General features: G+C 36.9%; 1 protein-coding gene across 3 annotated transcripts in view; it reads left to right on the top strand.

Moving 5' to 3' along the window:
- The window catches only part of lyst (lysosomal trafficking regulator), a 114,921-nt gene extending 99,771 nt beyond the window's left edge, over positions 1-15,150 (top strand). For all 3 annotated transcript variants that reach the window (XM_058382454.1, XM_058382443.1, XM_058382448.1), the window contains exons 47-54: positions 3,939-4,128; positions 4,966-5,102; positions 7,014-7,103; positions 7,559-7,698; positions 9,013-9,110; positions 13,071-13,227; positions 13,710-13,781; positions 14,049-15,150. In XM_058382454.1, the coding sequence (XP_058238437.1) occupies positions 3,939-4,128; positions 4,966-5,102; positions 7,014-7,103; positions 7,559-7,698; positions 9,013-9,110; positions 13,071-13,227; positions 13,710-13,781; positions 14,049-14,187 (1,023 nt within the window). In that variant the 3' untranslated portion in view covers positions 14,188-15,150. The remainder of the gene's footprint in view (positions 1-3,938; positions 4,129-4,965; positions 5,103-7,013; positions 7,104-7,558; positions 7,699-9,012; positions 9,111-13,070; positions 13,228-13,709; positions 13,782-14,048) is intronic.
- The last annotated feature ends 1,163 nt before the right edge of the window (positions 15,151-16,313 follow it).

Raw genomic sequence — 16,313 nt, 5'->3', positions numbered from 1 at the left:
CTGGCAAACACTGGGAGCTCAGGAGTGGGGTGTATAGCTCGGCAGAGAAAGACAGAGAGAGAAAGAGAAAGATATTAAGTATGATTCTGATCGTGTGATGTTTAAAGACAATTATGTCTTTAATAAAAAGTAAGATTATGTGTAAAGTGCAGGCAGGGACTCCGGAAAGACTAGCTATGACAGCATAACTAAAAGGGAGAGACAGAAGGTGACAGACATGAAGGCTTCCCGGAACATAAAGCGTCCAACCACTTCACAGTCAGCAAACCTGAGCGACTTGCGAGGGTGGTAAGATGACAGCATCCAAACATCCCAGTACACCAAACACTCTATGACCATGAACCTTCCAGATCTGCTGAAGACACATTTGTTTAGTCAAGCTTTTAATATATAGTTCTTAGGTAAAGACCTAAGAACTATATATTAAAAGCTTGACTAAACAAATGTGTCTTCAGCCTAGACTTAAACATGTGTCTGAATCCCGAACACTAATTGGAAGGCTGTTCCATAACTTTGGGGCTTTGAAAGAGAAAGCTCTGCCCCCTGCTGTAGCCTTTGCTACTTGAGGTACTACCAAGTAACCAGCACCCTTTGATCGGAGTAGGCGTGGCGGATCATAAAAGACTAAAAGATCGCTCAAGTACTGCGGCGTGAGACCATTATAGTTATTATAGGTTAGTAACAGTATTTTATAATCAATGCGAAATTTGACTGGGAGCCAATGTAGTGTGGCTAAGATAGAAGTGATGTGTTCATATCTTCTGGTTCTAGCACAGAGACAGCACTGGTTAAAGTGGTAAATGACCTGATCAGGGTTGTGTCTCCTTACTGGTGCTACTGGATCTTAGTGCAGCTTTTGACACCATTGACCACACTATTCTACTTGATGGGCTAGAACATGTTGTTGGTGTTAAAGGAAAAGCCCTCTCCTGGCTCAGGTCTTATCTGACTGACCGATATCAGTTTGTAGATCTAGATGGGAACTTCTCTATGCATACCAAGGTTATGTTCGGTGTTCCACAAGGTTCTGTTTTAGGCCCACTGCTTTTCTCCCTATATATGCTACCCCTTGGTGCAATTATTCATAAACATGGTATTAGCTTCCACTGTTATGCCGACACAGCTATATGTTTCAGCTAAGTCAGATGAGAGACACCAGTTATTAAGATAGAAGAGTGTGTAAAGGACATTAGACATTGGATGGCCACTAACTTCCTCCTGATTTAATTCGGACAAGACAGAGGTGCTAGTACTAGGACCACATGCAGCTAGAAGTGAGCTTTCTGATTACAGAGTAACGGTGGATGGTCTTTCGGTTTCATCTTGTCTAGCAGTAAAAGATCTTGGTGTGATTATTAACTCTGGTCTTTCGTTTGAAGCTCATGTAGATAATATCACTCGGGTAGCCTTCTTCCATCTCAGAAATACTGCTAAGATAAGAAATATGATGTCACTTCATGATGCAGAGAAACTAGTTTATGCTTTTGTTACCTCTAGGTTGGGTTATTGTAATGCCTTACTGTCTGGATGTTCTAGTAGGAGCATAAACAAGCTCCAGTTAGTCCAGAATGCAGCAGCTAGAGTCCTAACTATGATGAGGCCTAAATCCTGACTGATACATTTCATAAATGTTGTTTCTATGCAGGTATGAACATAACTGTTGTGATACAGCCTTTTCTAGGTTTGATATTGGTCTATAGTTAGACAGCTGACAGGGGTTGAGGTCAGGTTTTTAAATCAAGGGTTTGATAACTGCTAGCTTAAAAGATTTAGGCACATAGCCAGTGCTAAGGGAAGAATTAATGGTTTTTAGAAGGGGTTCGGTAGCTACTGGTAGTATCTGTTTAAGGAAAGACATGGGTAAAGGATCTAGGATGCAGGTAGAAAGTTTTGAAGAGGAAATTAGCGAAATTAGATCAGGCTCTTGAAGTGGAGTGAAGCACTCTAAGCTCTGATCAGAAATAGCTATATTATCTAAAGAATTATCTAACAAATAATTTGGTTTTAAATTAATAGTCTGAATTTTTTGCCTGATATTGTCAATTTTTTCATTGAATGTGCTTTTCTACAGTGGTTTTACTCCTAGTTAGTTTTGCTACAGTACTAAATAAAAATTTAGGATTGTTTTTGTTATTTTCGATTAGGGCAGAAAGATACGCTGATCTAGCAGTACTAAGAGAATTTTTGTATCTCGGAATGCTTTCCTTCCATGCTAACTGAAATACTGCTAATTTAGTTTGACACCATTTATGTTCTAGTTTCCTAGCTGATTGTTTTAAAGCTCGTGTGTGGTCATTGTACCATTAATTATTTTCCATTTAAGTGGGGCTACAGTGTCTAAGGTGTTCTGAAACATTGACTCCAAGTAATCAGTGGCCTGGTGAAGTTCTGTGGGGTCAGACGGCGAACCAATCATGCGAGATAATTCTGGGAGACTTTTGGTAAATCTCTCTGCAGTAGCAGACGTAAATGTACGCTTCATACGATAATGTGGCAATTCAAGCATCTCGTGTCTAAGACGCATTTTAAATGAAACAAGATAGTGATCTGAGATAGCTTCCAACTGTGGAAGAGTGACTATGTTTTCTATATTTAATCTGAATGTAAAAATGAGATCCAGAGTGTGGCCTATATGAGTAGGTCCTATTACATTTTGATTAACACCTACTGAATCTAAGATGGATACAACTGCTGTTCTCAGAGGGTCTTCTGGCTTATCAAAATAAATGTTGAAAGTCTCCTACTATTAATGCTTTGTCTAAAGAAACAACAAGGTTTGAAGAAAATCTCCAGATTCACTGAGGAATTCAGAATATGGCCCTAGGGGGTCTGTAAACAACAATTAGTGGAATTGACTCTGTGAACTTATTATTTGTAGCTGCATACGTTAGGTATGCAGAACTTCAAATGTGTTATACTGAAAAAGCATTGGAATAGCATTGATGCAGTAGAAGCACTTAAGACACCAATAAAAGTATCAATAGGTTCAACCTGTTGATACCACAAGATACAAATGTTAGAAAATATAGGAGTCTCTAATGTTTACTTGTTTAAAAAATTCCCATGTTTTTTATTCCATCAGGTATAGCAAAAAATAAACTATAATAAGAGACAATATTTTTTACTTTTTTCCACCACAGTCTACAGTATCAGTATATTATTCATTCATTTGAATCAATAAATTAGTATTTGAGGTAGGAAGATTTTCTGAAATCACCCCAACGGACAAACTGGGGATATTGTAGAACAAAGTCATCTTTGGTCATTGCACCATAAGCTAACCTTTTATGCATTTTCAAAATAATATACATTCTATCAAGAATGAATACAAAGTTTTGAGTAGTGGTAAAATAAGCATAGAGGAAATAGTTACAAATGTAGAAAACTAATTTTTATTACTACCAAGAAGTGAGTTTTAGACAATTAACTAACTGAGAGACGGGACAAACAATGGTTAAGTATGAGGTTGTTGGGAACATCAGCTTGTGTGAGTGCAACTCAGTCATGCTTTACACATGGGATGAGTTGACTGAACCTCTCATCTCAACTCGGATAACCAGCAACTGTAATGAGAGTTGGAAAAAGTTACATAGAGGAACATGCATTATCTGTCACTGGCTACATAAGCAAGTGTGTGGAGCAAAGGCCTACTATTCACAGCACATACAAGAAGATTTCTCTGACAACCACTCTGTCTGCACCAACGATGCCTCCCTTCTAATCATCTAGAAATTACTTCTACTCCCATTTTGAGCTTTTTACACATAGTCAGCACCACCAAGAGTTGTGCAATTTTGAAGTGGTGTATTGAAAAACTGCATTTAAATAAAATATTGTGCTTGAACTCCTGCTTTTGTAGGGTTTGTATTTTATTTTGTTTAAATTCAAATTTATTGCGATACTATGAGGTTTTGCAAGTCCCTTTTTTGTTTTTCCAGAGTCCTCTACCATGGATTAAGGGCCTAAAATGGGGTGAGTATGTGGGCTCACCTAGTGCTCCTGACCCAGTGGTGTGTTTCAGCCAGCCCCATGGAGAGTGCTTTGGCTCACTGTTGGCGCTGCCTACCCGAGCCATCTGTGGCCTCTCCTGCAAGTTCTGCCTTATGATGATCTACAGCAAGGAGCAAGGTGGGGGACATACACGTTTACATACATCAAAAGATGCATCCAAATCACCATGAGTATTGATGTTTCATAAAACTGTACATGGATACACCCTCAGGTCTTTGCAACATCTGTTTTCAGATAAAGTAGATTGTTGTGCATTTCCTCTGCTTAACTGACCACAATCATGTTATTGCATAATATAATAAAGCTTTTACAGTCCTCACAAAAGTATTAGAATGGTGTGGCTAATTTTTCTGTTTTTGTTGTACACTTAAAACATTTGAGTTTGTGATCAGAAGACAAATCATAATGTGTAATACATCTAGATGTGTTAAACAAATTTTGCAGCATGTGACTGACGGATCATTTTTGTTGCTCAGGTATGCCCTTGTTAATTTGATTGTTTAAAAAAATAAGAGCTTTGATTGTCTACTCTTGATAGACAGGTTTGCCTGTGAATGCAGCATTTGTTGATGAAAATGATAAAAAAAACATGAAGACCAAAAGCAACATAAAAGCTGGGAAAAGAAGGAAAGTTGAAAATCAGAGACATTGCACATGCATTGTGCAATTGAACAGTAGAACAAATTTCCTTTTTACAAGTATACTTATGGTCACCTAAAATTGGGTTGTCTGCCACCAAAGGTGCCATGTTCTAAGTTGTTACATCTACATGTAATTATCAGAAAATGTAAGCAGAAATTCTGGCCTATTTCTCACTTTGGTTTCCAGCAGAGTCTGCACCAGTCTGCAAGCACATGGCTAGACTGACCATAATAGACAATTGAAAGCAAATTAGATGAACAGTATGTCTCTTGTTGTAATGATGTTTTCAGCTGAACACTAACTATTTTTTAGGTGTGAGAAGTATGCACAGCACAGATATCCAGTGGTCCGCTATTCTCAGCTGGGGCTACTGTGACAATACACTGCGGCTTAAGAGCAAGCAAAGTGAGCCACCCATCAATTATATCCAGTGCTCTCCGCTCCATCAGGTCAGACACTAATAGCATTGTTGCCAAAAAACAAAACAACCTTTTTACTAAAGTTGTTTTAACAGCATGATAGTGTATAATTTATCTGATAACTGCAAAGTAGCATAAACTCTAGATTGTTTTGTGCATTTACTTAATAGGCACTATATATATATATATATATATATATGTATATATATATATATATATATATATATATATATATATACGCACATATATATATATATATATATATATATATACACACATATATATATATATATACATATATATATATATACACACACACACATATATATATATATATATATATATATATATATATACATATACATACACATATATATATATATATATACACTATATTGCCAAAAGTATTCGCTCACCCATCCAAATAATCAGAATCAGGTGTTCCAATCACTTCCATGGCCACAGGTGTATAAAATCAAGCACCTAGGCATGCAGACTGTTTTTACAAACATTTGTGAAAGAATGGGTCGCTCTCAGGAGCTCAGTGAATTCCAGCGTGGAACTGTGATAGGATGCCACCTGTGCAACAAATCCAGTCGTGAAATTTCCTCACTCCTAAATATTCCACAGTCAACTGTCAGCTGTATTATAAGAACGTGGAAGTGTTTGGGAACGACAGCAACTCAGCCACGAAGTGGTAGGCCACGTAAACTGACGGAGCGGGGTCAGCGGATGCTGAGGCGCATAGTGCGAAGAGGTCGCCAACTTTCTGCAGAGTCAATCGCTACAGACCTCCAAACTTCATGTGGCCTTCAGATTAGCTCAAGAACAGTGCACAGAGAGCTTCATGGAATGGGTTTCCATGGCCGAGCAGCTGCATCCAAGCCATACATCACCAAGTGCAATGCAAAGCGTCGGATGCAGTGGTGTAAAGCACGCCGCCACTGGACTCTAGAGCAGTGGAGACGCGTTCTCTGGAGTGACGAATCGCGCTTCTCCATCTGGCAATCTGATGGATGAGTCTGGGTTTGGCGGTTGCCAGGAGAACGGTACTTGTCTGACTGCATTGTGCCAAGTGTAAAGTTTGGTGGAGGGGGGATTATGGTGTGGGGTTGTTTTTCGGGAGCTGGGCTTGGCCCCTTAGTTCCAGTGAAAGAAACTCTGAATGCTTCAGCATACAAAGACATTTTGGACAATTCCATGCTCCCAACTTTGTGGGAACAGTTTGGAGCTGGCCCCTTCCTCTTCCAACATGACTGTGCACCAGTGCACAAAGCAAGGTCCATAAAGACATGGATGACAGTCTGGTGTGGATGAACTTGACTGGCCTGCACAGAGTCCTGACCTCAACCCGATAGAACACCTTTGGGATGAATTAGAGCGGAGACTGAGAACCAGACCTTCTCGTCCAACATCAGTGTGTGACCTCACAAATGCGCTTCTGGAAGAATGGTCAAAAATTCCCATAAACACACTCCTAAACCTTGTGGACAGCCTTCCCAGAAGAGTTGAAGCTGTTATAGCTGCAAAGGGTGGACCGACGTCATATTGAACCCTATGGATTAGGAATGGGATGTCACTTAAGTTCATATGCGAGTCAAGGCAGGTGAGCGAATACTTTTGGCAATATAGTGTGTGTGTGTGTGTGTATATATATATATAATATATATACATACATATACATATACATAACCCATTAAGTTGTTTTTCTTTTTTGCTAAGTTCTTGGGGAAATTCTATGTTGAAATCTAAAAAAAAAAAATGCACATATAAAACTGTTTCAAATCTAAGAGTCTTGAATTTAGCTTCAGGGAGATAATGATTATTATTGCAAATTATTTTGAATGGAAAACCTTTTTCTTCCTGTGTGATCTCCTACTTTATTGCAATTTATTTATAAGCTGCTTGATTCCCATAATGCATACTGTCACTCACTCTTAGGTAACAAGTTGTGCCTGGGTGTCTGATGGTTGTCAGCTATTTACAGGCAGTAAATGCGGAGTTATCACTGCCTACAGCAATCGCTTTGTGGTAGGTTACCATAGCAACATGACTCTCCTGATTCTACACCAACCACCCACCCACCATCATATTATCAAACACACATGCAAACCATGTTTGGAGTGGTCTCATTTGTTATTTTACTGTTGCCCTAGAAACACATTTCTTGAAGCCTGATGGAGTTGAGAGGTCAAATGGTTGCACTGCCCTCTCACTTCTCACTTCTGCCCTCTCACTTCTCTCATCTTTAGTTTTTTATCCCTCTACATTAAGAAAAAAATATAATCTTAGGGAAGAACTCTTTCCTGTTTCTTAGTTGCTTAATTATAAGTGTTTCATTATAAGAGCTTCAGAGTGGTGATCTTCCCATTTTATTTTGTATTTATAAGGCTTGATCAAACACATCAATCACATTAGCAGAGAATTGCTGTATTTTTTTTGTTTGTTTTTTTAACCAAGTTTCCTCCTTTCTTTTCCTTTTCTAGGCTTCTGAGATGGAGGTTGAGTCACAGGTTCACTTGTATGGACATACAGATGAGGTCACGGGTCTTTTTGTCTGTAAACCATACAGTATCCTGATTAGTGTCAGCCAAGATGGAACCGGCATCATCTGGGATCTCAATCGGTTTGTGTACATAAGTCTGTGTTTTCTGTAGTCATGCCTAGTACTTAATAATCATGAGTCTTATTTAGATGAGAGGACTTTTTAAGGGTAAATCTCCTTTGTCATAAAACTCATCATGCTGATGGCTTTTGCTACAAATTTTTGCATCACACAATTTATTATCATTTAGAGAAAACTAAATCATGTATTGGAAAATGTGTCTGTTGACACGTCTGCCCTGTTAGAGTGACTGTTTAAATCAGGAGTCTCCAACCTTTTTTCCTAGGAGAGCTACTTTGACAAAATGAAGGTGGCCAAGATCTACTTGTGTTATATTAGTAACATTTATTTAAAAAGCTTATTGCTATTAATATTGAAGGCAATACTAATTTGAAAACAGGGATCTGAAGTTGTATTGGACTTTGTGATTAAATAATAGTATTTTTATGGTATTCATATCCAAGTGCAATGGGAAATATTAAAGAGTACTTTACTATGAAACATCAGCTGCACTAATAAGAATTATGTACAGCAGACTCGTTCTGCATCTTCGTGCAGCAGGATAGATTTATTCAGCAGTTTTGCTTTGGCATTGTAACTTCGTTCTTTATATTTTATCCAAACTACTTGAGTTTGTGCTTAAAGATTTAAGTTTATATAGCACTTCCTTGTTCTCAAACATGCTTGGTGTGTGTTAAATTGAATCATGGCTGTATTAAACTGTGTGTTGGGCGTTCACGTGCAGAGGAGTATGATTAGTCAGATTTCGGTACAACACTGGAAAGGGGTGGGACGTCTGTGAGTTTAAATGAAATTTAAACAGGTTTATTAAGTTCATTTGATTTCATCAGTTTTTTACACATTCTATAAAACTTTAGGCAAGCTACTCAGAAGTGTGTTGTGAGTGACTGGTAGCTTGTGAGCGATGTGTTGGAGATGCCTGGTGTAAACAGTCTAGCTATGAATGTCTTGAGCCCTGGGATTCAGATGTAGTGACTACAAGACTCAAGGGCTAAAATGAAGACCCAAAGGCTAAAATGAAGCCATATTGAGCTAAGAAATGGGGGAAAATCACATAGCCAATACAACATTTGGAGTGCCGTGGGGAAAAAAAAAAAAAAGTAGTTTACAACCAGACATGGAACAGATCAGGAAAGCAGCAGCAGCATTTGACAATAATATTGTGAGAGGTATAAAGAAATCTCAAAACAGCAGTCAATGAGATTGGAATTAACAAAGAAATACAAAGATGGTCCACAAAAGGTTTTTTTGTCACCTGTAATTTGTTAAAAAGATGATGATCAAAGTTGAGTAATAGACAATTTGTCTTGTTAGCCTGTGCTATGTGCAGAGTCTAACTGGCCACAAAAGCCCTGTGAATGCTGTGTCAGCAAGCGAGACAACAGGAGATATTGCCACTGTCTGTGACTCAGGTGAGTTACTGTGGTCTCTAGAACTTCAGTTCCATAATGATGTTTATGTGTTTCTTAATTTCCTGTTATCTGTATGCATTAGAATTTATTCAATCAATAATTAATTCAAACTACTTTTGGCTTAAATCAAAATTATTTACCGTATATAGGTAGCTACTCCACTTCTTGAATCAGTCTCTCCCTATTTTCTTTCCATAGAAATTTATATCATTCTACCAGATTGGATCCCATTTTTATGGGTATTTAGTCTTTATGTTCAGTCTTTCTACAGTCCCCAATGACTGTGGATTCTAGGCTTTAGATTCTGTTTTATTCCTTACATCCTTACTTTGATTCTGATAATGTATTTTCCTTTGTCTAGTTTAAGGGACGGACCACCAGTTCCCACAAAATCTGGCCTGTACTCCTTTACAATATTTGCATGTCACGAAAAGTTCTGAGTTTCTTGCAAAAGTGTTGACCACCAGCTATATATGTCTAGAGATACAAGACATTAATGACCCTGTATAAAAAATTTTGGAGCCACTGGTCTCAAAGACTAGAATTTTCTTTTTCTTTTCTTTTTTTTCTTTCCAATTAGGTTGGAAATGGGGCTCAATAGCCTAGGTTAACAACATTGCAAAAGGGTTCTAAAAATCCACACCTTTTTCCTGAGCCTCATTTCCAACACAATTAGTATAGGGTTTTTTATGCTTCACATGTAATGTTTCATCAGGTTCTCAAACATGCTGGGAGTTACAGTATACTGTTGACCGATCAACTTTGTTGTTATGGAAAATTAATATCTCACTAGGATTTTTTCCTTCCAGGCTGAGGTTGCCCCTATCCATAAAACAGAATCTCTCTCTAAGTAAAGGTCATATCTCTGCAGTGCTTCACTGATATTTAGGGGCCAAAACATGTTTTTTGTTTTTTTTTTTGTTTTTTGTTGGAGTGTTCTTCCTCTTGCTGATAGGAGTTCCTAGAACCTTATTGTTCAGTGGATTTTCATTAGGGGAATTTCTGCACAGCCCAATTGTGTGTTTAGTTGTTATCTTCAGTGCTTAAAAGCTGTTTCAAGATTTACCACAAAGCCTATCTGATTTGTGCCAAAAAGACAATTATGATCAAAAGTTAGTTAGTCAGTTGATGGTTTGTGGACTAACTTCTACAAACATTGTAGAACGTCTAGCAGAAGGTTAGCAAATCAAATTCTTCTACTTAATAAATTAAAGGGAAAAGAACAATAACACAGTGTGTTAGACCACCACAAGCTCTCAAAACAGCTTCAATTAATCTTTGCATCAAATTTGCAAGTCTCTGTATCTTTACTGGTGATTCTGATTGTGATGATTACTGCCCTAACATATCACTCCAAAATCTCCCACAGGTGTTCATTCAGGCTATCTGTGTTATTGTGAAAGTTGTAGCATATGACCACAAATTGTTATACTCCTTTCTGAGACTGCAGAGATAGAGAGATAAATTTAAAAGCAATTTCTCAATTATTGTGTGCCATTGCAAAATTCAAAAGCAGTCTGCAAAGTGTGAAAATGTTTCATGTCTATTTGTCATCATGAACCTATGTTGCTTGACCCCTAATAATAATAAAAACAAAAACAATAGGAATATAGGAAAAAATTATAAAAGGAAAACACTAGCAAACGCAAGAAGTAGCTACACATCTTCTGTGCTTGACCCCTAAATATAATAAATTTACCCCTAAATATAATAAATTTAATGATCCACTGACATGACCATTTTTAAGGCAATCAATGCCATGTTACACTGCAAAGCAACAACTATGGCAGTGAAAGTGGCAGACTCCAAACAATTGCATGATTTTCGGTTAGGATTTTTTTTGTTTGTTTATTTGTTTGACAGACTGAAATCTTTGTAGTGCTTCTTAAACTCTGATATTCATTAATATTAGGTTATTTTCTTACTTTATCTACAACACTGGTATAGAATATGAATTATGAATACAGGAAGTAAAGTTTAAGCAGTGTTTAGTGTGATAAAAAATTATTAAATTTTTGAAGATTTGACTATATTTTCTAGTAGTAAATATACACAAATGTAAAAAAAAGTTGAAACACTGCCCACAGCATGTGAATTTTTTTTTTTTTTTTACAGTAAAAACACAAAACAGGTTATCATATCTAATTTAAAATTAGGAAAACACTTTTGAATATCAAAAAGTTTTATCAAATCTGATTTTTGTACTTTTGTACAGGTTTGTCTTTGATTGGTTGAAACATACAACTCCGGAGAAGAGACCACTGAAAAGTTATCAGTTTCTCTGGTTTTACTATGTTTGAGTAAAATGAACATTTTTGTTTTATTTTATAAACTACAGACAATATTTCTCCCAAATTCCAAATAAACATATTGTCAGCTAGAGCATTTATTTACAGAAAAAGACAACTGGTCAAAAAAAAAAAAGATGCAGTGTTTTCAGACTTTAAAAATGAATATGATGTTTCCATTGCATTATTTGAACAACACAATACCTTTTTTATCTTAGAAAAAATTTAAAAAATCAATATTTGGTGCAATAATAATAAGATTATATAATAGGATTTTCATTCATGCTTTTCATGCGACTTGACATGCTCTCCACTAATATTTCACATTGTGCCAGGAGTGGCATAAAGTCACCCAGCAGCAAAGATTCAAGCAGCTCAGCTTTGTTCGATGGCTTGTGGCTGGTGTTTGATGGCACGGATTAGTGATGATCTGCAAGGCTGGAATCGGGCACATCTTTGGATGGAATGAGAATCAAGAGGAAGTGCGGAACGTGGAAGACAAGAGGAGAAAGGTGGAAAAAACTGTGGCTTCGCTGGGTCTCTGACCAACACCTGGTCATCTAATGGTTAGACAAAGCTGAAAATTGGACTCATCAGAGAAGATGACCTTACTCCAGTCCTCTATAAACCTCAGCCCTTCACTTGACTTCAGCCCTGCCCCCCATGACTCGATAACTTGATGTCATCCTACGGTTGTTGAGTTACATTCAAATGAATTGGTGGTCATCCCGGGCAGTGAAGAGTCGTTTTCGCCCTCTGCCAGTCTGTAGCTTTGTTGTCTGCAATGTCTGCAACTTGACCTTGTTTTCATGAACCGCTGTCTTTGAAATTTTAAGGATGGAAGCAACCTGATGCTCAGTGTATCATTTTGCCAGTAAAACCATAATTGAACTCTTCTTTTCCTCAATCAAAACTTTCTTTTTAACTCTTTTGGCATGGTCAATAGTCATTTGACTTCAATTACTTTTGAGGTACTTCTAGCACTGCTTTTGCCATCCAGCTGGTCCAACTGGAAGAGGATAGTGATGACAACATCAGTGGTTTTTATACTTTTCCTAAATAAGGTGGTTTTTATACTTAAGTTTTGGTTCATGTAATGAGCTAATCAGTACTTCATTAAGCAGAATGAGGTGTACCTGTGATGGAATTCAACAGACACTGGAATGGAATTGCTGCCATACATGTAGAGATGCTGATTCAAGAAAAATGGAAAAATAAATAAATAAAAAACATTTCCAGCCCTAAATTCATTATTATAGCTTAGTGTTCAAATGAGACACACTTAAGGTTGCTCAAGACCTTTTGAGGACTCTGCTGACTTTTGTGCAACAGTGGCGTTTTGCTTTAAAATAACTTTATATCTCATTGAGAGCATATTCTATTATTTAAATTAATAATGTTCACAATTTACAACTTCCAGCAGTATCCACAATAAGGTAAATACTAAAAAAAAAAAAACACAAAAAAATGTAAAGGTACTAAAGCAAAATACCACTGTTGCACAAAGTCTGTCTCAAAGCAGCCTTATTTATTTAAATTGTCAGTGATTTAAATATTATAGCTGATGTACATGTACATTACTGATGTGATGTAAATTACTATACAAAAAATTAAATGATAGAAATGTATTCTTTAGCAATCTGTTTAGTGTTCTGTTTTTTCTTTTGTGTAGTGGGTGGAGGAAGTGATTTGCGACTATGGACAGTAAATGGCGATCTGATTGGTCATGTCCACTGCCGAGAGAACATCTGCTCTGTTGCGTTCTCCAACCAGCCAGAGGGGGTGTCAGTTAATGTGATTGCAGGAGGTCTACATAATGGAGTTGTGAGGTAAGAGATTATACATAAAACACAAATGACTTTTACCTCAAAAAGCATGTTACTAATATTTATTTGATTATTCCAGACGTTATGTTAAAAAAAAAAAAAAAAAAAAAAGTAGGGGCAGTGGTAGGTCTTGCATATATGACGATTTTGGGGGGAGTATGACTCTCTGCCCTCTCTGCTCCAGGGATGCAGTTTCAGTGCTCTGACCTTACTAATAAGATGCAATATGCTTAAAATTAAATAAAATTCACTGTAATGTTCATAAAGGTCATGTTCTTAAATGCTATTTTTTTTATATATAGTTTGATGCTATAGTTTGTTTTAATTCACAATGACATGCCATATCAGGATACTATCTTCAATTTGTATAATCAATAATCAATCTCTCACTCTCTTGCTCTCTGCCTGTTATTTATCCCTGCTCTCTGTCATTAATCGTGCTTTTATGAAATCCCTCCCTTTTTCTGCTGTGCATACACACGAAGGCTGTGGAGCACATGGGACCTAAAGCCAGTGAGAGAAATAACTTTTCCCAAGTCCAACAAGCCTATAGTAAGGTATGTTGTGCAGGTTTACCATGATAATGGTGTATAAATAATCTTGAATGATCAGAGATCATTTAAATCGCAAACAAACATATATTATATTATATTATATTATATTATATTATATTATATTATATTATATTATATTATATTATATTATATTATATTATATTATATTATATTATATTATATTATATTATATTATATTATATTATATTATATTATATTATATTTTAACATGTATGTATAAAGTATTCTGATAACTGTTTATTACTGTAGTCTTACTTTCTCCTGTGATGGACACCACCTGTACACAACGAACATTGAGGGCATGGTGATAGCTTGGTGTCGACGGGATCAGCAGCGCATGAAGCTACCCATGTTTTACTCATTCATGAGCACCTATGCTGCAGGCTGAGAGAGTGGTGCTACACTCACTAACTGGTCTACAACCTTCAGAAACCTCCCGAAACCCTGCTGCCTTAGAGTGAGAAGAGGTCTGCATGCACCAGACTAAAAGACATGTGCCTCGAGGCATGAGAATTCCTGCTTTGGATAGGGCATGTGTCCTAAAAGTGAATGCACTGTAAGAAGATTGCTGTGTATATATTGCTGAAGATAGGAGAATGTTTGTGGACCTTCAGTAACTTTGTTTCCTCATGCTCTGTTTCACAGAACACATCTTTTATTTTATTGGCTTAGTTTTTGGTTGTTGAAGTTGTATTTGTAATTTTTTTTTTCACTCCATATTTGAACTTTTGTAGTTAAGACATCCTGGATCCTAGATCTTTCTGAATACCCAAAATTCGAAAACCATTTACCTTTGAAGCTAATATAAATATATTTTTCCTGAGGCTCATGTACTCACACAGTCCAGTGCTGCTGGTTTGGCTGGTGTATGTGTTAGCATACAGAATTAATTATTTAGCCGTGGTGCTGCAGCAAAATTACAAGTCAGACGTTGGGTGCATGTGATGGGTCCACCTTCAGGCACAAAGAATACTAGAGATGGTAATGGAGAAAAATCCCACCTTTTCAGAAAAAAAGCCCTCTATTGAAAAGTGGTGTTTATGTGGTTTTCTGTCTTACTGTGACAGCTGAATGTAGTAGTGAAATACCAGTGAAGGAAATAAGTAGTCTGTCCCATTCATTAATGCAAGAGTCCATTTTGTACATCATATAGTAGCCACACTGTTAAACCTGATGTGTTCTGATGCTGTGAAAAAAAACATGGTAATTTGTTTCAAATAAAAGGTCATTTAATGATTTGGGAGCATTTGTCTTAGTGAAATAAACTTTTTTTTTTATTTTTTCAGAAACATTAAGAATACATTTTTGTTTCTCATTAATTCTTCACTATGCCATTTCTGTACATTGTATCAGAGAATAAAGAGGATGTTGTTTACAATGGCTTTGATTATTTATGAATATAAATACAAATTTTAATAGTGTACATTCATCTGGTGTATGTTCATCTCGTGAGGACCATTTGGAGCTCATTTCAGAAATTAATTCTGATTTAGGCAGTGGTGGGCCATCAGGGTCAGCAAGGCCTTCTCTGCTGGTCTAAACAGCAGTGATCTGAGTCACTGACTTGCAGTTTAATATATTTAATATATTTTTCCATGAAAAATAATTTCCATTAAATTATTCCCAATAGTCTATTCTCTACATTTCATAGCTTTTCTCTTGGTTGCGGTGCTTCCAGTAGTGTATATTTATGATAAGAGTATTTATCCAATCATATTTCAGCCAGTGGCTGACATCATGTGTTGCCAGGGTGAAAGAAATCTGCCTTAAGGCCTTCAGAATCAGTAGTGCAGATGCCCATAGCTTAAAATAAGTGGCAATGTTACATTAACCAATCAGATTTTGAGTTGGCGTCACTGGGGCCATCTGGCAGGCGTACGCTTACGCCAGCAATTTCATGGCCTTTGATTGGATAATTGAAGTAGTCAGAGGCAGCGAACTGCACAAACTAACCTCACAATGGCTGACAGAGGAGAAGAAATCGATTTGGTGACAGCCTAGGTGTGAAATTCACGGCCCGCCACTGGATTTAGGCCTACTTTTATGACCATGACAGCTTGCATCAACTTGACTATGGGATTGCATGGGAGTAATAAAGGAGTACCATTGGGAAAGCCCAGTGGTCTTTGTGTCCATGGCTGATGTTTTAGCATGAAATTTAGAAATGTCAGCACAGTGTCTAAATTTGAAGAACTGATGATAAAGTTCTCAACTGATCAGGTGTGGCTTGCTTTTATTTGACACTGAATTAAGTGGCATTTGGGAGATTACCTTGGCTCCAATATCTTGAGGAAAAAAAAAAAAAAAACCCATCCTTTTACACTCTGGGTTGCACTGATGTGTCACCCAAGGATAGCTGATGTTTGATTTGTTTGGAGCCCTAGTGTTATTTTATGGTTAATGAGAATATTACTCATTAATTAGTATAACTGAAAAATTTACTTTACTTTTATTTCTTGTCAAATCAAGTGTATATGACATCTCAGGGATATCAGGAATCCTTTGTGCCCATTC

The sequence above is a fragment of the Hemibagrus wyckioides genome, linkage group LG03 (genome assembly GCF_019097595.1).
Source record: "Hemibagrus wyckioides isolate EC202008001 linkage group LG03, SWU_Hwy_1.0, whole genome shotgun sequence".
Lineage (NCBI taxonomy): Eukaryota > Metazoa > Chordata > Actinopteri > Siluriformes > Bagridae > Hemibagrus > Hemibagrus wyckioides.
The sequence above is the reverse complement of the archived record's forward strand: the minus strand, read 5'-3'. Positions and strand labels throughout refer to the sequence as shown.